The sequence below is a fragment of the Sebastes umbrosus genome, chromosome 11 (assembly GCF_015220745.1).
Source record: "Sebastes umbrosus isolate fSebUmb1 chromosome 11, fSebUmb1.pri, whole genome shotgun sequence".
Taxonomy (NCBI): Eukaryota; Metazoa; Chordata; class Actinopteri; order Perciformes; family Sebastidae; genus Sebastes; species Sebastes umbrosus.
Window position 1 is genome coordinate 24922806 of NC_051279.1, and position 25617 is coordinate 24948422.

The window sequence follows — 25617 nt, forward strand, 5'->3', positions numbered from 1 at the left end:
AATAAATCCCATGTAATTCAACACGCACTCTTTTATTAAAAACATCTGACCATTACGAAAAACAGAGGCATGTAGCCTTTAAGTAATAAATACAAATAATTGACCCATTTTATTAATTTTGGCGTATCAGCGGCATGTTATCAATTGATAGCCAGACGACGGACACTACATACTGACCATGAATGCATCTGGTCCGTCAGCTCAGAGTAGCAGGAGCAGGAGGCAGAAGATTTGTTGTCAAAGTGAAAGGTAAACGCACCTATTTGGCAATATGTCACAAGTTTATTAACTGGTGGGAAAATTTTCCTCACTGTCACATCACTACCAATGACCATTACAGGCATCGTACGGTACCGTTGGTACTGTAGAAAAAGAGTACCGTCACTTTTTGAGAATTTTGGCATCGACTTGGTACCGAAGTATCGGTTCTCGTGACATCCGTAATCCCATCACGGAGGAATCTCACTCTGCTGGTTTCTGCTTCCACTGAAGAGTCGCTTCTGTCTGAATGAATGACACAATGATGTCCATATTTTTCATTTATTAAAACATAACCGAACACTTGTTGTTGTGACACAATCAGGGTTATAATTGCTGTATATAATTTACATCATGTGGTGCGTTCATGGCTTTTAGCCCAGCTGGTTTCTGTGAATGTGCCACATGATAAACGTCATAAACAAGCAGCAACCAACACCGCTGTATTGAAGTGAACAGGTAACCCTCCAACGTCTCTACAAATAAAAAATCATTACAGTCTTTACACAACAGCAGATTCACTGAGCTCTGTTCTGGTGCGTTATCATATCTGGACCGGATCATGAAGTACAACTTATTCATTCATATCCACCTTATTCCATGAGGCCTTGCGTGAACTATGGGCGTGACTTCCGGTGCATCGTGTCACTGAACCTGAACCGGTGTTTTCCATGGTAACGATACACTAATCCTCTTTCCTGGTGCGATTGTTTTACTTCCACAGTACCTCACCGGAAGTTACGCCCATAATCATTTCTACACTAACGCCCCCGAGAATAAGGCGGATATCATATTTGGGTAAAACTCAACAGCTCACCTGGGCTGGTTGCAACCTGCTTGTCTCATCTTAGCTCGACTTCGCCTCGCTGCCAAAGCTTTCTGTGGTTTCAGTAAATTACAGGGATGATATCCGGCGGTAAAAGTCCTATCAGACAACTTTAGCTTTCGTCCATCCTGTCGTCCTCCTCTCCGTCAGCCTCTACGCCCTCAGTCCTGCTCTTCACCGTTATCTTCCACTCATCACCGACCTCCTCTCCTATCACTATCCTGGTCTCTCGTCTCTCTTTGCTCACCTCCTTCCTGTCCTCCTCTGTCTCCTTTCCTTCCTCCTCGCTGTCCTCCTCTAGCTTCTTCACCTCCTCTTTCCTGTCCTCATCTGTCTCCTTCCTGTCTTCCACACCTCTGATTGGGTCCTTTCCTTCTTGTTCTGTGTCCTCTGCCTGACCCTCCTCCTTTGTTTCCTTCCCTTCCTCCTCCATCTCCTTCCTGTCCTCTTTTACCTCCTTTCCTTCTCCTTCTTGGTCCTCCTGTTGCTCCTCTGATGCCTCCTGTCCTTCACCTTGTTCTTGTTCCTCCTGGGTGTACTCTTGGTCTTCCAGCTCCAGCTGCTCCGGAGAATCGGCCTCCAAAGCTTCAGCCCCCAGCAGGATCTCTGTAAGGGTCTTGAGGAGGTCCAACTGGGACTCCTCTGGTTTCTGACTCGTTGTCTCCTCCTTCTCCACCTCCACCTCCTGGTCCTCCTCTTTCTGCCCCGACAGAAGGCCCGTCAGGTGGAACGACTTCTTCCAAAGCTGTGGGAGTTTGTTGAGCTGTGTCAGGGCCTCAACCAGCCAATCGACCAGCAGCTGGGCGACGTTTGCTTGGAGCTGGTGGGGCGACGTCTCCTCCAACTCCTTCGGGTTTCCGGCGGCGAACTTTGTCCAGCGTGACAGTAGGAAGCGCTGTAGAACCGGCTTCACGCAAATCTCCAGGGCCTGAAGACGGAAGGAGCACCCTGCAGGAATCACAGCTGGGAGGGTACCCGATCCACTGATGGAGGAAAGGAACGAATCTCCCATGTGTTCCCGGTGTCGGTCAAGGATCAGCAGTGATTTACTGAGCTGAGCCGGACCGGACACATGCGGTAGCCAGACCTTGTTAGTCCAGATATCCAAGGCTTCTTCCACTAACAGACTCTCTTGGCCGGACTCAAGCAGGATGAAGTCTGGCAGGGCTTTCTCAGCCAGCTGCCTGTTCGCCAGCACCACGGAAGGCAACATGGTGCCGTCGGCCAGCACTGTCAGGTACACGGTGACCAGAGGTAAAGACCCGGTGAGCTCCAGCGCCTCTGAACGGCGAGGCTTGTCCTGCACCAACCTCAAATCCACAAAGAAACACAACTCGTCCATCGCAGCCACGGTGCTTTCTGACAGCTTGTTGACCTGGATGACCTTCTGGGTGAACTCCCTGAAGGACTTGATCTTGGCCTCCATGGAAAGCGGCAGAGTGCGAGCCAGCGTGGGCGCCCTGCCGACGCTCCGAACGCCCAGCCGATGCTGCAGCATGAAGCTCACCGCCCAGTTGTAGGAGATGCGGAACGAGTCACTGAAACCTCCCTTCTTCTTCAGCGTGGAGGCTTTGTGGAAGAGGTTGCTCTCTGTGATCAGAAGCTGCTGCTCACGCATGGACAGCACCCACGCCACCATGCGGTCCCCGCCGTCGGCGTCCACCTTCTGTTCCTGGTCCGTCTGCTTCAAACGCTTCCTGGCCTCCTCCAGGCAGGACCGGATGAGCTGCGTCTTGGTTGAAAACACTCTGGAGGCTTGGCTGAGTCCGTCACACAGAGCGAACAGGGCGATCCTCAGCTTACGGGCGGTGAGGTAATCATCACGCTCTTTAGAGGCCGACGACAGGGTTGCTGGTTGGGCGTGGTCGTTCGTTGTTGACGGCAGGTCAGAACTTGGATGTTTTTCTTCTTTGATAAAATCGTCCTTAATATCTTCAGACTCTTCATCAACGTCATCCAGATCATCCAGTTTTTCATTGTCAGAGAAGTCCAGGTCCTCCACCGGTGCCATCGCCCCGTCCACGCTGTCCTCAACCTCCTTCACCTTGATCGCTCCACTACAGAGAACCAAATGTCAATATTATTGACAAGATAGAAGCACAGCAACAACTTCCAACACCGTGTCTTAATCTGATGTGACGCGAGAGTCAGCAGCAAAATCAGCTTAACTCCCCGTTTACTGTATCTGTATATATCACAATATAAAACATGTGTTTTCTGTTTAAAAAGTGGGCTACAAACGTAGATAGCAAGTACTACTAACCCGTCTTTGAAGTGGTTATGTCTCCAGTCTGATCTGGAGCACACAGCTGATATGTACGTGGTTTGCTTACATGACGTAACAGAAGTGCATATTTAACGTATTCAGTGTGGACAGAGCGTCCGATGCTACGTGATGCGGCGCGATAGTCTGATGCTCGCACCCAGTTAGGACACGGGGTTACAAAACATTGCTCATGTTTCCGTCAACTCTTCAACTCAAGTTATCATTAGAGCCAAAGCTGTAATACTTGCACCCAAAAACAAGTGTTCCAAAATGGACAGGAAATCAAATACGTTAGAGAAATAAATGTTATGTGAATACATTTTGTGAAAAGATTACCTTATTTTGTCCTTGAGGAATCCAACTCTTGTTGATCCTGTTAAAAACATCAAACATCCATTTTTAATTGTGCGAAGTTACAGAGAGGTGAAGTCCCGTCCCTTCCGGTGGACCACCGTGGGACCTTATTTCAGAAAAAATAACGGTAGTCAACGGAGAGATTTGATCCTGTTTGAATTGCTCCATGAATCAAACAGATGATGTTTGAACATTTAAAACATAATTATTCAAGTCCAGAAAGTCTGAGTTTGTCGACTTGATAAATTATCTTTTAAATGTACAAACATCATCTTTGTGATTCATGGAGCAATTCAAACAGGATCAATAAATATTTATTTCTCTCCGTTGACTACGGTTAATATTTTTCCTGAAATAAGGTCCCATGGTGGTCTACAGGAAGGGGCGGGACTTCACCTCTCTATACCAATAAAATTAGTAATAAACAACCGTGTTAACAGTTTGAAATCACCTGTATAAATACTGACCTTTGTTTAGAGGCGACAGGCCGTGATATTCCCAGAAGCAGCTCGGCTGTTTACACAGGTTGGCTTTACAGACGAGGCAGCCGTACACGCTCTCATGGCGGATGTTCTTCAGATGGCAGCTCTTACATCTCTTGGAGATGCTGCTGATCTTCCCCATCCTGTGTCTTTGGTTGACTGGTTGCTTCGCCACCTCCACCCTCGTCACGCGGGTGCTGGCAATCTCCATGGTCTCAAAGTATTTCTGAGCACACTTGGCGAGCTGGTTGCCCAAACGCTTGCGGAAGTTGACCTGAGTAAAGAGGCCGTCTTGTACCCAGACGGGTGGGTTCTCTTTGCGGCTCTCCCGCAGCACGATGAAGGCGTTGACGATGCTCAGGTTGATCAGAAACCAGAAGAGGCCTCGCCAGTGTCGGTCCTGAGGGATTCCTCCCAGCGGGTTGCAGGCCAGCAGCTGTTTACAGATGTCAACGCCTCGCATGTTCTCCTGCAGGAGGCGGAACGCCATGGGACGGTTTATGGGGTCCAGTTCGCCCACTTTGGTCTGAGACCTCCTCCAAACAGTGTCCAGTTCACCCGGAGCTGCATTAGTGGACAGGCAGCCCATCTCTTTGGTGTCCCTCCAGCGGGTGGCCAGCAAGGGGCCAAACTGTCTCTGCAGGAAGTCCCCAGGTTTGTCCAGCCGGCCCTCGTCCCACAGCGCTCTGGGCAGGATGGGGTTGGGTGGAGGGAAGGAGCTGGAGGCGTAGATGCCCTGGTCTAGAAGCTTCTGCATGAGAGGGACAGATGTGAGCGAACTAGCCAGATAAAGTTGGTGTTGTTTGTCCTCCATGTCCTTCACCAGCTCCGGCACCACCGTGAAGCCCGGCTCCTGGCCCACCTTCTCCCCTACCTGGATGAAGAAGCGGTGGCAGTAGCCGGACTTGGAGTCGCAGAGCAGCCAAACCTGAGGCTGGGTCTTTGGACCCCCCTTGGCGTGGCTCTCCTCCTCCAGGCCGGGCAGCAGCGCCCGGTCGATGGACAGGCAGCAGTTCGGCCTGTAGGCGTTCCACATCGCTCCGCCCAGGATCTTCAGCATCGGCCTGAAGACGTGCAGCGAGTCGCTGGGGTCGCTGGTGCCGCGATACTCGTCTGTGGCAAAGCTGCCCATGCGGACATTGGCGGCAATCTGCTTGAAGCGTTTGAAGCTCATGGCGCGGTAGAAGGTGTAGCTGTTGTCGTAGTGATTCCAGGACCAGTAGTGCGACGGGTCGGGAAGGTTCTGGATCCCCATCAGAATGACCAGGCCGATGAAACCTTTGATCTCGTGGATGGTGACGGGGACCCAATCTGGGTAGCTGGAGCCCAGGAACTGGCAGGTCTTGACGTGGGCGTTGGTCTCCTTGGTGATTAGCTCCATGAGTGCCGCGGGGAAGACCAGGTTAAAGAAGTCAATGGCGTCGGTGTTCTTGGACAGGAGGTGACACGGCCCGTTGCTCTGTGTGAACGAGACGATGCTGGACTCAGAGCTCTCTGACGGATGTTTCCAACAATCTGCTGACCTCCAGGACGGATCAGGCAGGTCCTGGTTCTGGACCGTTTCTTTCTCTTTTGAGGAGTGCTGCTCTTCATGTTGGCAGAACTGGATGTCCGGTTCAACGTAGGCTGAAAACAAAGATAAGTTAAAACAAAATTTAAACACAATTTATCATTATTTCTAGAAAATTAGGGCTGTCAAAGTTAATGTGATAACAACGCGTTAACGCAATATCGTTTTAATGCCACTAATTTCTTTAATGCATTAACGCAACTTGTGATTTTTAAGTTGAACTGGGCTCCGTTTTAAAGCTAGAGTGAAGATACTGGTATCATATAAAACTACAGTTTCCAACACAAAAAGTCTGGAAAATGTTCAATAAAAGTCTGAAAAAAAGTCTTGAAAAAAAAAGTCTTGAAAACTTTCGAAAAAAGTAAAAAGAAAAAAAAAAGTCTGAAAAATGTTTAAAAGAAATGTCCACAAAATGTTTGTTTTTTTTCAGACAAAAACCCTCACACATTCACATATCTTGAGGTCAGAGGTCAAGGGACCCTAGTTTAGTTTCATATCATACCAGTATCTTCACTCTAGATCTAAAACTTACTAGAGCCTCTGAAACACAGTAAAGTCAGTCGGGATCGCGGGTCTAAGGGGGTTAAAGTTAAACTGTGAAAACAGGTCGACACCAGCGTTGATTATCAGTTGAAATATTTACTTTGGACACAAAAACAGACAAGTGAACATGTGACCAGCTGGAAGTCTGTGTTATATAACAGAGCTGATAAAGTGAGTCTGCTGCTGCTGCCAGGAATCATTTATCAGACGCACACCAAGGAAAACATGACTTATGACTCAAAGGGAAAGTTCAGATGTTTAGAAGCATGAGGTACTTCACCGTAGTCGGTGTATTACCTACAGTAAATGGAGATTAGAGCAAAGCAATGTACTGCAGTGGACGGGGGGCAGTAGCTAAACACATTTTAGACACATAAATGAATCTATATCAGTATTAGTGTACACTATATTTAGAATTTTTTCACTGCTTTACCTCGCTGTCAGACAGCCCTTTCTATCAGCCACTATATTGCTGTCTTCAAAGCCACCAGACTCCATTCACAAAAAAAGGAATTTTAGCTCTCAGAACACAGGAGTTGTTGTTCTACCGCTGCATCGATCAGTTAGTTTGTTTGTGTTACGTTGTGTTCACACCAAGAGTGAATTTTCGCCTTGCTTTACTCTGTGAGTCGGACCGCCGGTATCATTTGTGTTCATTCTCTCTAGACGCGCCGGAGAGGAGGAGGAGCTTGTCTCCATAGATACCAACAAATATTCTTTCCTCCATCAACCATGGAAGAAATAACCACTGTTGTTGCTTTGTACATGTCGGTGAAGTCCCAGATATGTCAGAAAACCAAACGCCGTCGTGTCTGGGTTCATAACATCACCCGGCGGCGAGCTGTATTCACATACAGTACCATTACACTGACTGTATCCAGCAGCCACACGTCACTACTGAGGCATGAACCCAAAATAAACAGATTGTGCTGTGATTTAATATCAATAAACAGATCAAAATGATGCTGAAATAACTACATAATGATGCTGATTAGGAAAAAGTCTGAATTCATGCTTTGTCAGGTCTGTTCACAAGACGACAAGCAAACAACTTTTAAAATGCTTGTTTTCTGAGTGGAGTTTGGATGGATCAGTACCAGGCACTGCTGCTCCATCAACACTCAACATAAAGTCATCTAGGCATAAATACGGCAGTGACGTTGTTGTTTCTACCATAGACAGTCTGTGGTTTCTACACAGAGTTTGGTCCGGTCTCTGTACAGATATGATGTACTATCGTAGCTCGGGGTGACCACAGACACATACAAGATTTATTTCCTCCATTTCTGATTCAACAACGTCAGGACATCAGTGATGACAGGAGGACGAAGACCGAAAGTATTAATTTTCTCTGTTTAACCCAGTTTATGGTTCTTTCTCTGAAGAGATGAGGAGATTAATTAGTGTGTTAACCCTTCAGTGTGTGGTGCAGTCTTACTCCGGGGCCGACAGGTGGCGCTGTAGTGCTCTGGGTTCATCAGCAGGTGATCAGCCATCTGATCAGCGGTCTGAGGCGTGAAGTCACAGTGAGAGCACTGCAGCAGGAACACACTGAGACACAGGAGACACCTCCAGTCATCATCTCAGGGACATAATAACTATAAAACTATTATATTTACATATACATTTTCAGCAAATCAATCAGCAACTAACTTTGATTATTCACTAAAGGTTTAAACTATTTACCAGAAAACACTTCAGTAGCCCCGTTCACACAGAGACTCAACCCACCATACCGTCGTATAGAAGATCCACCGTTACGCCGTTACTTTTGATTTTTACCGTGGTATCAAAATTGTGGAATTTCACCGGTATTGATATCGACTACTAAATATCTGGTACTAGGAGAGGGTTAATAAAGTTGTGACAACAGCTCAATATCTGTAGAGCTTTGCTCTTTAACGCTGGATGGCGGGGTGTGTAGGGCGCCTTCAGTTCAACTTTCGTTGCGCCATGTTCCGGCTGTGACCCGGTTTTGTCCTCTGCACTGCTTCATACCAAAATAAAATAATAATTAAAAAAATAAAATAGGGCGGCTGGTTAGCTCAGTCGGTAGAGCGAGCGCCCATGTATCGCCAAGGCTCAGTCCTAGCAGCGGTGGACCCGGGTTCGAATCCGGCCTGTGGTCCTTTCCGCATGTCATTTCTCTCTCTCCCCCTTTCCAACACTCTATCCACTGTCCTATCAATAAATGCTTAAAAATCACCCCAAAAAATAACTTTAAAAAAATAAATAAATAAATAATAATAATAAATTAATTAAAAAAAAAAGATAAATACATTTAAAACAAATAATAAATAATAAAAAATGATTAAAAAAATAACTAAATAAAATAAAAAATAATAAGTAAATAATAAAAATAATAATAAAGTAAAAAATAAATAAAATAATTTTGACTGTCAATTGATTAAAATATTTGACCTCAAATTAATCACACATTTTTTATCTGTTCAAAATGTACCTTAAAGGGAGATTTGTCAAGTATTTAATACTCTAAATCAACATGGGAGTGAGCAAATAAGCTGCTTTATGCAACATATGTATATGTTTATTATTGGAAATCAATTAACAACACAAAATAATGACAAATATTGTCCAGAAACCCTCACAGGTACTGCATTTAGCATAAAAAATATGCTCAAATCATAAAATGGCAGCAGCCCAAAAGGCAACAACAGCTGTCAGTGTGTCAGTGTGCTGACTTGACTATGACTTGCCCCAAACTGCATGTGATTATCATAAAGTGGGCATGTCTGTAAAGGGGAGAGTCGTGGGTACCCATAGAACCCATTTACATTCACATATCTTCATATTCATTAATGTCATATTCATTAATGATGGAGGAGTTTAAGTGATGAAGAGCGACACCTGCAGGTCAGACAGAGCCACTGCATATTAACAGCAGATTAAAGATTAACAGTCACACTGTGATGGACAGTAACGTTTAGTAAAGAAGAAAAGTGACAGCTGAAGAGTTTCTATCTGAAGTCCTGCTAGAGACGATAAGAAAGTCTGATAATTATTGATAAGATCTGATTATTTCTATTTAATTTGACTCTATCCTGTTTTTCTATCCACTATGGAGGACGGAACCTGCCAAAATAAAAAATAAATGAATAAATAAATGACTCAATAAATAAATAAATGTCATTAAATGTAGCAAAAATAAAATATATATAATATATATATAAAAATGTACAGTAACCATTAACTAATTGATCAAATGTAACATAAATTGATATTTGATTTAATTGCATTTTTATTTATTTATTTTTGTATTAATTCCCTTATTTATTTACTCTTCTGTTTGAATTCTCCATTTTTTACGTATGTATTTATTTTTCATTAATTCATATTATTTAATATCATCAATTTTTAAATTTATTTATTTATGCATTCATTTTTTATTTGTTTATTTATTTTTGCATCATTCATTTCGCATTTATATTATATTTATTTTTAAATGTATGTACCTATTTATGTATTTATTTATTTATTTCTGTATGATTTTCCCTTTGCATTTCACCCCTCATTTCCCCAAACGTATTGATTTCTGTATTCTCTCCTTTATACTTTTCTGCCTCATTATGCAAATGAGGAGGCTAAATAAATAAAAAAGCAAATTAAAACTGAATTATCAATTTATGTCACATTTTATCAATTAATTAATGGCTACATTTATTTTTTATATTATTTTTGCTACATTTAATGACATATTTAATTTGTGTGTAAAAATAGTAGAGCTGGGACATATGGATCAGTGATTGATCAGTGATCAGTGATTGATCAGTGATTGATTAGTGGTTGATCAGTGATCAGTGATTGATCAGAAGAGGGTCTCACCATGGAGGAGGCAGTCTGTGCAGAGGAAGAACTTTTTCTTTGGAGCGCGGTACGTGATGACTGAAACAACAACAACAACAAGAATCACAATCAGCTGAGCTGACAGTAATACTATTACTGCAGTACAGTGAGCATTACTGTGAGTATTACTGCAGTGTTGTGAGTATTACTGCAGTACTGTGTGCTCTTACTGGATCATGTGTGCAGCGTAGGCTCTGGAGCAGCAGCTGCTGTACGGACACAGCAGACAGTGGACGTGAGTCGGGTAGTGAGCCGAGAAATCAGAGGCGTTGGTTCCACACTCCAAACACACCAACCGGTCTCCGTCATACGAGGAACTCCTGCACGACACCAGACCAGGACACAGTTTACCTCAGTACAAGTACTACCACGTCTACCTCAGTACAGGTACTACCACGTCTACCTCAGTACAGGTACTAACACGTCTACCTCGGTACAGTTACTACCACGTCACCTGTTGATGTGAACTCTATTTATCTGGGTCTCACCTGTTGACGTGGACTCTAATATTCTGGGTTTGACCTGTTGATGTGATCTCTATTATTCAGGGTCTCACCTGTAGACTCTGCGGTTGGCCGGTCTCTTGGTTGGTGATCGAGGTGATTTGTGGAAGGGGGGGCTCTTCTGGATCGGCGACTTCTCTGTCTTGATGTTGATTGGCTGGATGAGGGAGGCGGGGCTCTGGAGCAGCCGGGTCCCTGCTAACGTCAGAGGCCTGATCTTTCCATAAGTCCTGATCGTCACCTGGAGACACATGACGGGGTCAGGACTCGAGTCCTGACTATCGTTGTAAGGGGTTATGGGTTTAATGAGCTGACCTTTGACCCTGGCGGCAGTCCTTCCAGCTGAGCAGGTCGACGGAAGCTGCGATGGTTTTCCAGTTTGTGCTGCATCTTGTCCTTCAGGAAGACGAACTGAAGACGACACCTGTTACAGTGGAAGGCCTGGTTCACCTGAGACACAGAAGACAAAGGGACACAGAGACAGACGGGTTGGTGTGAAAATACTGAACCAAAAAAACAACGGCGGTTCTAGGAATCTTTACTTGTAGTGGAGTATTTTCACAGTGTGGTATTAGTACTTTTACTGAAGGATCTGAATACTTCTTCCCCCACTGACTACAGGAACAAACATGTACATGAGACAGGTGTGAGTGATTACCTGATGTCTCATCAGGTGCTGCTGGTAGCTGACGGGGTTTCTGGTCACCTTCAGGCAGAAAAGACACATCAGGAAGCGAGAGTCTCTGTGGAAGCTGGCGAAATGCTGCACGACGTCTGAGTAGAAGGACGAGCGATACGAACACACCTGCAGATCACACCTGAGTTAACGAGGCCTGAGGACAGACAGGTTAATGACGTCAGAGGTCAGAGGTCGGACTCACCTGGCAGACGTAGGGCATCTCTCCTGGTTTGTGGTTGGACTTCATGTGGTTCAAGAAGGCCGGCTCGTTCTCAAACGCCCACTCACAAATACGACACATACCTGAGAGAGAGAGAGAGAGACACAGGTAAGACCTGAGTCAAGTCCTACTAAAGACAGGTAAGCCCTGAGTCAAGTCCTACTAAAGACAGGTAAGCCCTGAGTCAAGTCCTAGTAAAGACAGGTAAGCCCTGAGTCAAGTCCTACTAAAGACAGGTAAGCCCTGAGTCAAGTCTTAGTAAAGACAGGTAAGCCCTGAGTCAAGTCCTACTAAAGACAGGTAAGCCCTGAGTCAAGTCCTGGTAAAGTTGCATGCCAATTCAAGTCAGACAAGTCCCAAAAGAAGACAAAAAAGTCCCAAGTAAAGTCCAGGAACACATCAGTGTTATATCTGCAGGTGTTTGAGCAGGTACGGTTCTTACAGGAGGAGAGGGCGGGGCCATGCACCTGGTCCTGGTGGCTCTGCAGCTGAGCCGGAGACGAGAACTGTCGGTAACAGAATTTGCAGCACTTCCTCTCATCACCTGCTCCTCTTCCTCCAATCAGCTCTGAGTGGTGGAGCATGTGCTGCATCAACCTACACACACACACACACACACACACACACACACACACACACACACACACACACACACACACACACACACACACACACACACACACACACACACACAGGTGAACATACAGACCACTGCACCTGCATCCACACAGCCCAGATGTGTCCAGGTGTGTCCAGGTGCTCGTTGGTCCCACCTCAGGTTGTTCTCGGCCAGGTATGTGCACACCTGGCAGGAGAAACTGGAGGTTTTGATCCCCAGTGGGAGTGGCTTCCTCAGACTCAGGTCGCCCTCAAACGTCCCGTAGTAGAACTCCTCCACGCTCATCACCACCCTGGGGGGGTCGGAGGCCGGCGCCGAGGTCACACTGTAGGTGGTGACGACGGAGGGGGCGTGGCCAGGAGCTGCTGTACCGGGTGACGCACAGAAACTGTCATGGAGAGTGGTAACCATGGCAACACAATGAAGTCGTACTGTACGAGTTTGGGCCAGCTGTCATGAAGTAAGCTCGATGCTGACCCTCAACACTTCCTGCACCCTACACAATAAAAGTCCAGCAGCTCATAATGAATTCTGGAGCTAAAACCACTTTGTTTTTGGATCATCGCTGGATAAATAAGTGGTTTTGAAGCATTAACCAGAGGATTCACATAATCAACTTCAAGGACTATATGAATAATTCTGGTATCGCAATAAAGTAACACAAACAAACTGTAAACGTTTAGTTTTGAGTGAATATCTCTTTGGAATGATTAGAATTGGTCCGATATCAGTTGCGGAAAGGCGTCCAATAATGCCCAAAATTCGGGATCGGGTATCAGTGAGTACGCCAGTCTATGTGGCTAGCTATTCCCCTGTAGGGATGTCACGAGAACCGATACTTCGGTACCAAGTCGATGCCAAAATTCTAAAAAGGTGACGGTACTCTTTTTTTTTTACATTACCGACGGTACCATACGATGCCTGTAATGGTCATTGGTATTGCTGTGACAGTGAGGATAATTTTCCCACCGGTTAATAAACTTGTGACAACACCGGTGTCACCGATTACACCGGACATTTTACAAGAAAGATTACGGTCAACATGTGCTGGTGCGTTTGCTTTTTGCCTCGACAACAAATCCTCTGCCTCCTGCTCCTGCTACTCTGAGCTGACGGACCAGATGCGTTCAAGGTCAGTATGTAGTGTCCGTCGTCTGACTATCGATTGATAACATGCTGCTGATATGCAAAAATTAACAAAATGGGTCAATTATTTAAAAAAAAATTACTCTTTTTGTGAATGGAGTAATGGAGGTAAAGGGCTGTCTGATGGCGAGGTAAAGGGCTGTCTGATGGCAAGGTAAAGGGCTGTCTGACAGCGAGGTAAAGGGCTGTCTGATGGCGAGGTAAAGGACTGTCTGATGGCGAGGTAAAGGGCTGTCTGACGGCGAGGTAAAGGGCTGTCTGACGGCGAGGTAAAGGGCTGTCTGATGGCGAGGTAAAGGGCTGTCTGACAGCGAGGTAAAGGGCTGTCTGATGGCGAAGTAAAGGACTGTCTGACAGCGAGATAAAGGGCTGTCTGATGGCGAGGTAAAGGGCTGTCTGATGGCGAGGTAAAGGGCTGTCTGATGGCGAGGTAAAGGGCTGTCTGATGGCGAGGTAAAGGGCTGTCTGATGGCGAAGTAAAGGGCTGTCTGATGGCGAGGTAAAGAGGTGAAAATATTCTAAATATAGAGTACGCTTAAACTGATATACATTTTTTTAGGTGTCTAAAATCTGTTTTTCTGCTGCTCCCGTCCACAGCCCTTTACCTTGCCGTCAGACAGCCCTTTCTGACGGGGAACTGAAGCCGTTATATTGCACTCGTACCGCTGCTGAACGGAGTGAATCTGGTGACTCCATTGGCCGAGCCAGAGGGGAGGGCAGGGGAACCTGCCAGCTTCAAGGAGTTGACTCCGCCCACCTGGGTCATCTGAAGGTTAACTGAAAAAAAAGATCGATCAGTAATCAGTCAATGAATCAATCAGTTCTGATCAGATATAGATAGTCTGACTTACCGGGTCCTGGCGTGCTGGTGCGGATGGTCAGCGTGGTGGGCAGCTGCATGGCGGTGAAGCCAGGCTGGGTGGAGCCTCTTGAGGGGGTGGGGCCTGGTTTGGTCTGGACCAACTGGCCCTGGGAAAGGACCGGAGACATACCCAAGCTGGGCCGGACCAACTGACCCAACGACTGCGCTGTGGGGGACAGGAAACTGCAGCGATGAGCGACCAGATCAATAATCATAATTCTTATTGATTAATGTGTGATGGAGTTCAGGTGTCCTACACTGGATCAGGGTGAGAGGCTGGACCGTCTGACCCGGCTGCAGGTTGAACAGCAGAGGAGTGCCGCGGTTCATCATCGGGAAACCCTGTACAGTGAACACATGACATCATAGACATGAACAGAAGCTCCATTAGAGTAAAATATCAACACATGACTCAACTCACACTGATGACCGCTAGGGGAAAAAAATAGATTCACCTATGTATCACAATTTGTTTTTTTACGATTTTGAAATAGATTTTTTAACGCCAGAATCAATAAATTTGACGTCATATCAGTTCCATATCTGTCAACCAAAACAAACCGCAGTGAGCCGAAACGAGAAAGTAGAAAATGTGCGGTCGAGCCGGCCGTCACTCTCATCTCCGTGGTCAAATGGGCCGAAGCTACAACTGTAGAGCATCCATATACTGACATTTATGTTAAATGCATTAAAGCGGCGCGATGGAGCTGACCATGGATGTATAAAGAGAACGGAGCTGACGGGAGAGCTAGAGACGACCTTGGAGAAGTTAGAGGAAGTAGACACGAGGGACTACGTCTGGTTTTCAAAATAAGGTGTTAACAAAGGGAACTGTATATACAAAATACATATATGTAAATAAGATTGATTGGATTATATTCACCAGAAGTATAAAACATTACATGTCCCTTATAAATTAAAAGGAAACGCAACTAATTTGTGAGGGAAATGTCTTTATTCTTTGATTTTTGGGTTGCTGGATAAAAATTGGAATAAATAATTCCTGACAATGACTGACATATTTGACTTCAGGACATCTCTGACTACATACATGCTGAAAATCAAACATTTTTATTGTATTAATTTAGATATTTTCCAAAGTAAAAGTCCCTAGAAGTGTATGATTCAACTTTTCCCCATGGTCTAGTGTTAAAAAAGTTAACAAAAATCACAATAAATCATAATATCGAATCGCAATACTTAAAAGTCACAATACATTAAGAATCAACACCCAAATATCTTGATAGTATAGAATCAGGAGATAGGTGAATCATCACAGCTCTAGCGCTACATGAGCTCAATAAGTGTGTATGAACACTAACATAAAGGTGTGTTTATTTTGTGTACCTGCGTGGTGAGGAGGATGGGCGAGGCGTGGCGCATCCCGGGGGCTGCTGGGAGGAGGTACGTCCCACCTGCCGTCTGCGTCAGGATGAGGGGCGTGGCCTGATGCATCAGAGGCGGGGCTGCAGTAGGTGTGGAGGAAGCAGTGAGGTGGGAGACGGAGGAGGAGGTGATGATGGAGGGAGGAGGAGGAGGCCTCACAGAGGAGCAGATGATCTGAACGAGAGGTGAAGCTGAGGAGCAAGAAAACAAAGACTGAGAACAACGCCCCCCCTGCCACACACACACACACACACACACACACACACACTCACACACACACTCAGATACCTGTCGGAGGTGGCATGGGTGGAGGAGTCCTGGGGGGCGGAGTCTCAGTGGCTGGAAGAGGAGATGGAGAATCCTCCACTAGAGAAACAGACAAGTGTTGTTATTCTTGGTCATTACACGGCTTGATTGAATACTCCATTCTGATTGGTTAATCATGGCGTTCTGCGGTCTGTTATTTCATTATAACAGACCGTTTCTATGGGTGCAGCTCTGATGTTGGACTCTGGAGGAGCGTTATTGTGTCAAATGATCGCCCTGTGGGGGTTTATTTCACAACAATGACCGGCTCACTATACATCATCCCTTACATGTGTGTTTCTCACCTGGCTCGCAGTAGCTGTCAAAGTCCATCTCGTCTTCCTCCACACTGTCATCCACCTGTTGCCATGGCTCCAGCTCCTCCTCATCACACTCCATAAACAACTCTGTATCCATGTTTCTACGGAAACCATGAGAAACTGTCAGCGTCAAGACGACAAAGAACGTACATTATTAAGAAGTGGAAGCCAATTGCAACATCAGCGCCCAGCAGCAGAGCTACACTTCCGCCGTTTTGGACTGAAAGCGACTACCGGACGCTTTGCTGGTAGCTTAATCTATAATAATACATCAACGTTTATTATTATATACTGCTGGTAGCTTAATCTATAATAATACATCAGCGTTTATTATTATATACTGCTGGTAGTTTAATCTATAATAATACATTGCCGTTTATTATTATATACTGCTGGTAGTTTAATCTATAATAATACATCAACGTTTATTATTATAGACTGCTGGTAGTTTAATCTATAATAATACATCAGCGTTTATTACCAATACTGCTGGTAGTTTAATCTATAATACATCAGCGTTTATTATTATATACTGCTGGTAGTTTAATCTATAATAATACATCAGCGTTTATTATTATATACTGCTGGTAGTTTAATCTATAATAATACATCAGCGTTTATTATTATATACTGCTGGTAGTTTAATCTATAATAATACATCAGCGTTTATTACCAATACTGCTGGTAGTTTAATCTATAATAATACATCGCTGTTTATTATTATGGACTGCTGGTAGTTTAATCTATAATAATACATCAACGTTTATTATTATATACTGCTGGTAGTTTAATCTATAATAATACATCAGCGTTTATTACCAATACTGCTGGTAGTTTAATCTATAATAATACATCAGCGTTTATTATTATATACTGCTGGTAGTTTAATCTATAATAATACATCAGCGTTTATTACCAATACTGCTGGTAGTTTAATCTATAATAATACATCAGCGTTTATTATTATATACTGCTGGTAGTTTAATCTATAATAATACATCAGCGTTTATTATTATATACTGCTGGTAGTTTAATCTATAATAATACATCAGCGTTTATTATTATATACTGCTGGTAGTTTAATCTATAATAATACATCAGCGTTCATTATTATACACTGCTGGTAGTTTAATCTATAATACATCAGCGTTCATTATTATATACTGCTGGTAGTTTAATCTATAATACATCGTCGTTTATTATTATATACTGCTGGTAGTTTAATCTATAATAATACATCGCTGTTTATTATTATGGACTGCTCGTAGTTTAATCTATAATAATACATCAGCGTTTATTATTATAGACTGCTGGTAGTTTAATCTATAATAATACATCAGCGTTTATTATTATACACTGCTGGTAGTTTAATCTATAATAATACATCGCTGTTTATTATTATATACTGCTGGTAGTTTAATCTATAATAATACATCAGCGTTTATTATTATATACTGCTGGTAGTTTAATCTATAATAATACATCGCTGTTTATTATTATATACTGCTGGTAGTTTAATCTATAATAATACATCAGCGTTTATTATTATACACTGCTGGTAGTTTAATCTATAATAATACATCGCTGTTTATTATTATATACTGCGGGTAGTTTAATCTATAATAATACATCGCTGTTTATTATTATATACTGCTGGTAGTTTAATCTATAATAATACATTAGCGTTTATTATTATATACTGCGGGTAGTTTAATCTATAATAATACATCGCTGTTTATTATTATGGACTGCTCGTAGTTTAATCTATAATAATACATTAGCGTTTATTATTATATACTGCGGGTAGTTTAATCTATAATAATACATCGCTGTTTATTATTATGGACTGCTCGTAGTTTAATCTATAATAATACATCAGCGTTTATTATTATAGACTGCTGGTAGTTTAATCTATAATAATACATCAGCGTTTATTATTATACACTGCTGGTAGTTTAATCTATAATAATACATCATAATTTATTAGTTGATTTCATTTTGTTTTAATAATCTGAATGTGTAATGTAACTAAAGTTATTTAAATAAATGTAGTGAAGTAAAAAGTACAGTATTTCCCTCTGACATGTAGTGGAGTAGAAGTATAATGGAAATACAAAGTATAAATACCTTAAAATTGTACAGTACTGGAGTAAATGTACTTAGTTACTTTCAAAATACAATAAACACTGTAATTATATATTGTTATCATTATATCTGGATCTAAATATCTGGAGAAGTGTTGTCTTTGTGTTCAGGTGCATCAGTCATTAGTATTGTTTTAAATAAATAAATAAAGTAAATGTAAATGTAATGTAACGTGATATATAAAGCAACACGACAGTAGTGTGCGTGTAGTGCTGCGCTGCGGCCGCAGGCGGCGCTCCGCTGCTCCTCCTCCTCCTCCTTGGGCTTTGTGTTCGTTTCCCCGCGGGAGGAGCGCTCACGTCCCGGCAGCAGGAAACTTTCAGCCCGGGCGGGTACAGACACATTAGAGGGTCCAGTTAGATCATTTAGACCTGAACCCGGGTAACTGTGACCACAGCACCGGGCTGACAGCGCGGTTCAACCCGCCGCGGCGCGCACCGTCGGCCGCGTCGCGTTGGAAACAACAGTGTGTGTCTGCACCGCCCCGCCGCACCGCGCCGCCGGCAGCAGCGGGCTGCAACACCGAGCGCTACCTGGCGGGCCAGCGGAGCGGAGCTGCGTGTTAACCCGGGTTGGACCAGGCTGGACCGAGCTGGACCGGACCGAGCCGTGCCGCGCTGGGCTTACCTGCCGCTGGAGCTGCAGAGCACCGACGGGTTCGCACGGTTCTTCTTCAGGCGCGTTCCGGTTCAGGAGGCTGGAGGCGGGACTTCCTGCTGCTGTCGGCGTCAGAGCAGTGGATTGGCTCACAGCGGTTGTACGTCACTTCCGGCTCAGACAGCGCGGCCTCTGATTGGTCGGTGGGAGTTTCCCTCCAGCTGCAGAGAGCTGCGGGTTTTCAGGCTGGAGGGTTAAAAAGCTCCGCAGCGGGCGGCGGAACTCCGGTAAACCGGACAGACAACAACAACAACAACAACACAACTAACAAACACAACAACACAACAACACAGAGCCAGAGAGGCGCCAAAACAACACCACAGTCTCAGGGCACGACGCCATCTTGTTTTTGTTGTTTTGTAGCGGGGCGGAGCTACAGAGTGACGTCACGAGACTGGAAAAAATCTTCAAATTAGTATTTAATAAAACAGATTTACAGGATGAAGTACTGGAGTCAGGGTCTGAAATTAAGTCTTTTCCTCACATGCCATTGTGGCAGGTCACTTAACATTTCTACTAGCCACACAATTTCTTTGTCTGCCACTTCCGAAATCTATGCAGAACGCTTTAGAATTGTAAACACCAGGACTGTCTGGTGATACGACACCTATCATGATACAGAGGTTACAATTCAATATAATGCGATATATTGTGGTACTGTAAGCAAGGCAATATATTGTGATTTTTTTAAATCTAATTTTAGAAAAACGGTCATGGTATTAAAAAACACACCACCATATATATACAATTTGAGTAACATTTTTAATTTTTTTTATGAAATCAGAATAGTAGGATTTGCATTTCTCTTTGCAAATAAAATAAAGTATTGACTTTAGTTAATCTTTGCTTGTGAACTATTAATTAAAAATCAATACAGGGTTTTTGAGAATCAATGCCGTATCACTAAACAACATTGCAATATTCGATATTTTCAATATTTTCTCCCACCCCTAGTAAACACTGAGTCAGTGGTAACAGACAGTAGAAATATGGATCATGTAATTTTTTAATATAAGGAAACTCTGTCTGCCATGGTGGCAAGGTGACCTGAAAGTTTTACCTGCCACAGCCAACATTTACCCTGTATTTGGCAGGTGGCAGGTGCTAATTTCATTCCCTGATTGGAGTGATTGATGTTTTTATACAGTTAATGATTATTACATTATAACTATTTAATTCATCTTAAATTCAATACAGAAATTATAAAACACAACAGCGCCCAAACTGTAACATACTTTTAATTAAAACTAGTTAATCAGTGGAGGAATGTAACTAAGAACATTTACTCAAGCACTGTACTTAACAACAAATTCAAGGTACTTGTACTTTACTCATGTATTTCCATGTCCTGCTACTTTCTTATATACATTTATTTTATTTATTTATTTAAAACAATACTAATAACAGATGCATCTGAACAGAAAGACAACACTTCATCACTTCATATCCAGATATAATAATAATAATAATATATAATTACAGTGTTTATTGTATTTTGAAAAGTAACTAAGTACATTTACTCAAGTACTGTACAATTTTAAGGTACTTGTACTTTGTATTTCCATTTTCTACTACTTTCTACTTCTACTCCACTACATCTCAGAGGGAAATATTGTACTTTTTACTGCTCTACATTTATTTAATAACTTTAGTTACTTTTCAGATTCAGATTATTAAAACAAAATTTAATCAACTAATAAATGATGATGTATTATTATAGATTAAACTACCAGCAGTATATAATAATAAATGATGATGTATTATTATAGATTAAACTACCAGCAGTATATAATAATAAATGATGATGTATTATTATAGATTAAACTACCAGCAGTATATAATAATAAATGATGATGTATTATTATAGATCGAATTTCCAGCAGTATATAATAATAAATGGTGATGTATTATTATAGATTAAATTAAAGTGATGAACACATTAATGCACCAATAATTAAAATACAATAATTTAATATAGATTTTTTTGCATAATTAGTACTTTTACTTTTAATTATTGGTGCTTCTTACAAAAAAGAAATAAAGTTAAGTATAATTCAAGTATATTCTGAAGTATACTTTATTTAATATACTAATATCAATGTACTAATAGTATACTTGTAAGTGTACTACTTCAATGTTTCTTGGGACAAAATCTTTATTTTATAAAAGTATACTTTAAATACAATATACTTTAAATGTAAGACGTTGAGTACACAACTAGTTTACATCCAAGTTGTATTTTGTACTGCAACTATAATATGAACTATACTACAAGTGAATTTATATAGGTATACTGTTAGTTTACTAGTTATATACTTGTAGCCCACTTTTTAGTTTATGAAAGTACACTTGAAAGTATACTCTCAGTAAACTACTGTTTAATAGTTTTTACTGCAAGTATAATTGTTAGTTTCCTATAAGTGAATTTATAGTACTTAACCAAATGTATTTATACTTTTCTGTATACTTTTCAGTATAAACCAAGTATACTTGTACTTTTCAGTAATAATAACAATAGTAATAGTAGTAGTAATCTTAAAGTAAATGTGTAGTTCCTGGAGAGACATGTTGTAGATCCAGTGATCCTTCCTGTCCATGAGCTCCCTAACTGATCACAGAGCAGCTATGTTCTGGATAATCTGCTCTAATCTCAGTTAATCTGTCCCCTCCCCCGTCCTCTGGGTCCTGGTCTCTCCTCAGTCTGTTCTGACCTGCAGGGATGAGAGCTGCAGGTCCGGGAGGATTCCTGGTGCTACCGTGGCCCGGCAGCGGCGGCTCAGACCCGGACCCGGAGCCGATGGAGGAGGGCCGGGGGGGGCTGCTGCTGAGATGTGGCGCTCTGCTGGGACTCACTCTGATCTGTAAGATTTATCTTCTGAATCATGATCAATAACTTGTTATTGCAGAGAACAGAGCGTTTATATTTTTACTTCATGTGAAACATTTATTTATTATTTTCTGTACCAGGACGTTGAACCCGTTAGACTTTTACATTTATGTTAAATCAGTTATAAGTAAGTGGAAAAACAGAATGTGTACATGTGTATACAACAACACAGTCTCACGGCAATTACAGTACATAGACGCAAATTTCAAATTTTTTTCGTGATGCTCAGCACGACTTTAAACAATGTATTTTTCTTGTGCTTTTCCCTACGAATGTCCAGCAACAGGTGACGTGATTTTCCTCTCCAGTCTTCAAAATAAAACTACTTAGTTAGGTTTAGGAAAAGATCAACTTGGTTAGGCAACAAAACTACTTAGTTAGGTTTAGGCAACAAACTACTTACTTAGGTTTAGACAACAAACTACTTAGTTAGGTTTAAAGGTACTGTATGTAACAATTTACATGTATTAATCACTTTGTATTGCCATTGTGTGAACAGATTGTAAAACTGAGACATTCCCCGATTTTCTCTGTTGCCTATAACAGCCTTTGGACTGATTTCTATGTAAGGACTCGGGATGATTTTGCTTCGTAATGTTAGCTGATGAAGTAATTTGCAAATGGCAAGCTATTTGATATCATGGAGATTGGACATTACAGATAGCAACGGTGATATATGATTATAATGTAAGGTCACGTCACTGTTTTGGCCGATGCCCAGGATGATCGCTTGCGCCTACGTGCAACAGGATGCTGACTACAGTTCACTTAACTGCCACCAGTGTCATTAATAACAAGGATTTAATGAAAGTTACGTATAGTACCTTTAAGAAAAGATTGACTTGGTTAGGTTTAGGCAACAAACTACTTAGTTAGGTTTAGGAAAAGATCAACTTGGTTGGGTTTAGGAAACAAACTACTTACTTAGGTTTAGGAAAAGATCGACTTGGTTAGGTTTAGGCAACAAACTACTTAGTTAGGTTTAGGAAAAGATCGACTTAGTTAGATTTAGGCAACAAACTATTTAGATAGATTCAGGAAAAGATCGACTTGGTTAGGTTTAGACAACAAACTACTTTGTTAGGTTTAGGAAAAGATCAACTTGGTCAGGTTCAGGGCGACAAAACTACTTAGTTAGGTTTAGGAAAAGATCGACTTGGTTAGGTTTAGGCAACAAACTACTTAGTTAGGTTTAGGAAAAGATCGACTTGGTTAGGTTTAGGCAACAAACTACTAAAATAGGTTCAGGCCACAAACTTCTTAGTTAGGTTTAGGCAACAAACTACTTAGTTAGGTTTAGGAAAAGATCAACTTGGTTAGGTTTAGGCAACAAAACTACTAAGTTAGGTTTAGGAAAAGATCGACTTGGTTAGGTTTAGGCAACAAACTACTTAGGTTTAGAAAAAGATTGACTTAGTTAGGTTTAGGCAACAAACTACTTAGGTTTAGGAAAAGATCGACCTGGTTAGGTTTAGGCAACAAACAAATAAATCAACGTTGACTTCTAGTGTCACACGAGGCACCAACAGTTGTCTCCTGGTGAAAGTTTTTAGACCCTCCCATCCTCCCAGACCTCCTCCCTACGCGGCGTTCGCCGCTCTCTATGCTTACCGTTTCCCAATTACGTGGATTAAATACAAATAGATTTCGTGCTGACCATCAGGAAAAAAATGTGAAATTCCTGTCTATGTACACAAATCAATACATGAAATTTTGTGACTATTTCACGAACTTCTATGCGTGAGGGCTGGTGAATGACACGATAATGTGCATGGCAAAACCGTGCAATAAGAAATCCGTTCTTGCTTTAAGTGTGTGATTTGAACGCCATGTGGTCTGTACTGAATGCAAAGTAAACGCATCCAGGTAAATATGATACGCTCAGAGCTAGTGTTGTAAAAAAAAAAGAGAGAAAGACGGATGATGGAGGGGTGTCAACAAACACAGGTTACTTATAATATATATATATTATATTAATTATGTATGTTATATATATTATAACAACAAAGTTGTGTGACGGTGTGTGCAGGTGTGGCGGTGTTGAGGAAGTGGATTGCAGGTGGAGTGTGTCGTTGTTCGGCACGTCTGGATGGAAAGACGGTTCTGATCACCGGAGCAAACACCGGCATCGGCAAAGAGACCACCAGAGACCTGGCACGCAGAGGTTGTCTTTTCTTTTTACTCACGTTGGGACATACATGTTTACAGTGATGTTGTGGGGACATACAGTATATGTATACAGTGATGTTGTGGGGACATACATTGTTACAGTGACGTTGTGGGGCCATACATGTTTACACAAAAATGTGCTGATTTAAGATCACATGCTTCATTTACACATACTCCGGCAGCATGATGACATCAGCAGAGGTCAGAGGTCATAGTAAAGTTCAGTAAATCTCAGAGAAGCTGAAAGCACCTGAGCCGATTACAAGGATTAATACTTCCTGTGTGTGTGTTGAATCAAACGCACCCTGTCACCACCCGGTTGGAGACTTGGTGTGTTTGATTGGTTGCAGGGGCCCGAGTGATGATGGGTGTGTTTGATTGGTTGCAGGGGCCCGGGTTGTGATGGCGTGCAGGGACCTGACCCGCGCGGAGCGTGCGGCGGAGGAGATCCGTCAGTCGACAGGAAACGGTAACGTGGTGATCAGACACCTGGACCTCGCCTCCGTTTACTCCATCAGACAGTTTGCTAAAGACTTCCTGGACAGTGAAGACAGACTGGACATCCTCATCAACAATGCAGGTGAGCTCACCTGTCTGTATCTACACCTGGCTGTCTCTTTCTACCTGTCTGTCTCTCTCTACCTGTCTCTCTCTACCTATCTGTCTGCAGGAGTGATGATGTGTCCAAAATGGCTGACGGAAGACGGTTTTGAGACTCAGCTGGCTGTTAATCATCTGGGTCACTTCCTGCTGACCAATCTGATGCTGCCAAAGCTGAAGAGCTCCGCCCCCAGCCGTGTGGTCACCGTGTCGTCCATCGCCCACAAGGGGGGTACGACCTCTGACCTCTGACACCTGATGTTTCTCTGTGACAAAGAATTTATATTGATTAGAGGTGAAAGCTAAAAGAGGGCTGCAGGAATGAGTCCTAAACAGAAATGAGTCAGCACGATATCACTTCCTGTTCCCTTGTCTGGAAGTCAATGGGTTTTTAGTTAGATGTCTGAAATAAGGTCTGTGGTGAACACAAGCTGAAGAGATTTTAAAGTTTTTTTCTACGATATAAAATATATCGATAAATATCCCACTCGTGAATTTTGAAGCTTTTACGTGTGTTAAAAAAGGAGGTTGCTAACAGGTGTCTAAGTGAGACTACTAAACGTCATCACGCTGACTCGTCCTCCTTTCCAGCCTCGTTGTGTACACTCGCACTCATGTGACTGTGGTGTAGTTGGTTTATAGCCTAACGTTAGCTTTTTACATCTGGCGATTGTATTCACACTTCATAAATAATAAATTGGTGTTCATTAGTGGAGATTATCTTGTTGAACAAAACGTGTCAGTATCATAAATGTGTCTTTGCTTCTATACTTGTTGGTAGTGATGTTTCTGATGTTTGTTTTGATTCAGTCTTGATGTTTTTTCTTCAGGCCGTATCGACTTTGACGACTTGTTCTTCAGCAAAAAGACGTACAGTTCTCTTGAGAGCTACAGACAGAGCAAACTGGCCAACGTCCTGTTCTCCAGAGAACTCGCCCGACGACTCAGAGGTCCC

The 25617-nt window shown here is 42.6% G+C and overlaps 2 protein-coding genes across 7 annotated transcripts in view; one reads left to right on the forward strand and one right to left on the reverse strand.

Moving 5' to 3' along the window:
- Positions 1-117: 117 nt before the first annotated feature.
- On the reverse strand, positions 118-19107 carry pogzb (pogo transposable element derived with ZNF domain b). 4 transcript variants are annotated; one of them, XR_005208683.1, is made up of 20 exons: positions 18977-19107; positions 16190-16305; positions 15867-15944; positions 15540-15769; positions 14450-14534; positions 14182-14358; positions 13994-14107; positions 12339-12549; positions 12008-12162; positions 11548-11648; positions 11325-11471; positions 10982-11116; positions 10720-10907; positions 10334-10483; positions 10143-10202; positions 7738-7850; positions 4172-5812; positions 3687-3723; positions 1076-3141; positions 118-504 (listed from the first exon to the last, which is right to left on the reverse strand). XR_005208683.1 is itself a non-coding variant. In XM_037783525.1 (19 exons), exons 2-19 carry the CDS (start codon positions 16299-16301, stop codon positions 1197-1199), a joined length of 5676 nt encoding a protein of 1891 aa, XP_037639453.1. In that variant the 5' UTR covers positions 16302-16305; positions 18977-19107; the 3' UTR covers positions 525-1196. The 4 variants fall into 4 exon arrangements, 2 of the variants coding, with proteins under 2 accessions (XP_037639453.1, XP_037639452.1); XR_005208682.1 differs by lacking the exon at positions 118-504 and adding an exon at positions 525-734; XM_037783525.1 differs by lacking the exon at positions 118-504 and having other exon boundaries at positions 525-3141; positions 12339-12546.
- LOC119496380 (retinol dehydrogenase 13) overlaps positions 16419-25617 on the forward strand; it is a 12241-nt gene continuing 3042 nt past the window's right edge. Inside the window, exons 1-6 of one of the 3 annotated variants that reach the window (XM_037783643.1) lie at positions 16419-16452; positions 21707-21867; positions 23923-24057; positions 24451-24642; positions 24733-24894; positions 25493-25612. In XM_037783643.1, coding sequence (XP_037639571.1) covers positions 21726-21867; positions 23923-24057; positions 24451-24642; positions 24733-24894; positions 25493-25612 — 751 coding nt within the window. In that variant the 5' untranslated portion in view covers positions 16419-16452; positions 21707-21725. Of the gene's footprint in view, positions 16453-19094; positions 19234-21567; positions 21868-23922; positions 24058-24450; positions 24643-24732; positions 24895-25492; positions 25613-25617 lie in introns of those variants that run through there. The other 2 variants (XM_037783641.1, XM_037783642.1) reach the window with 2 other exon arrangements.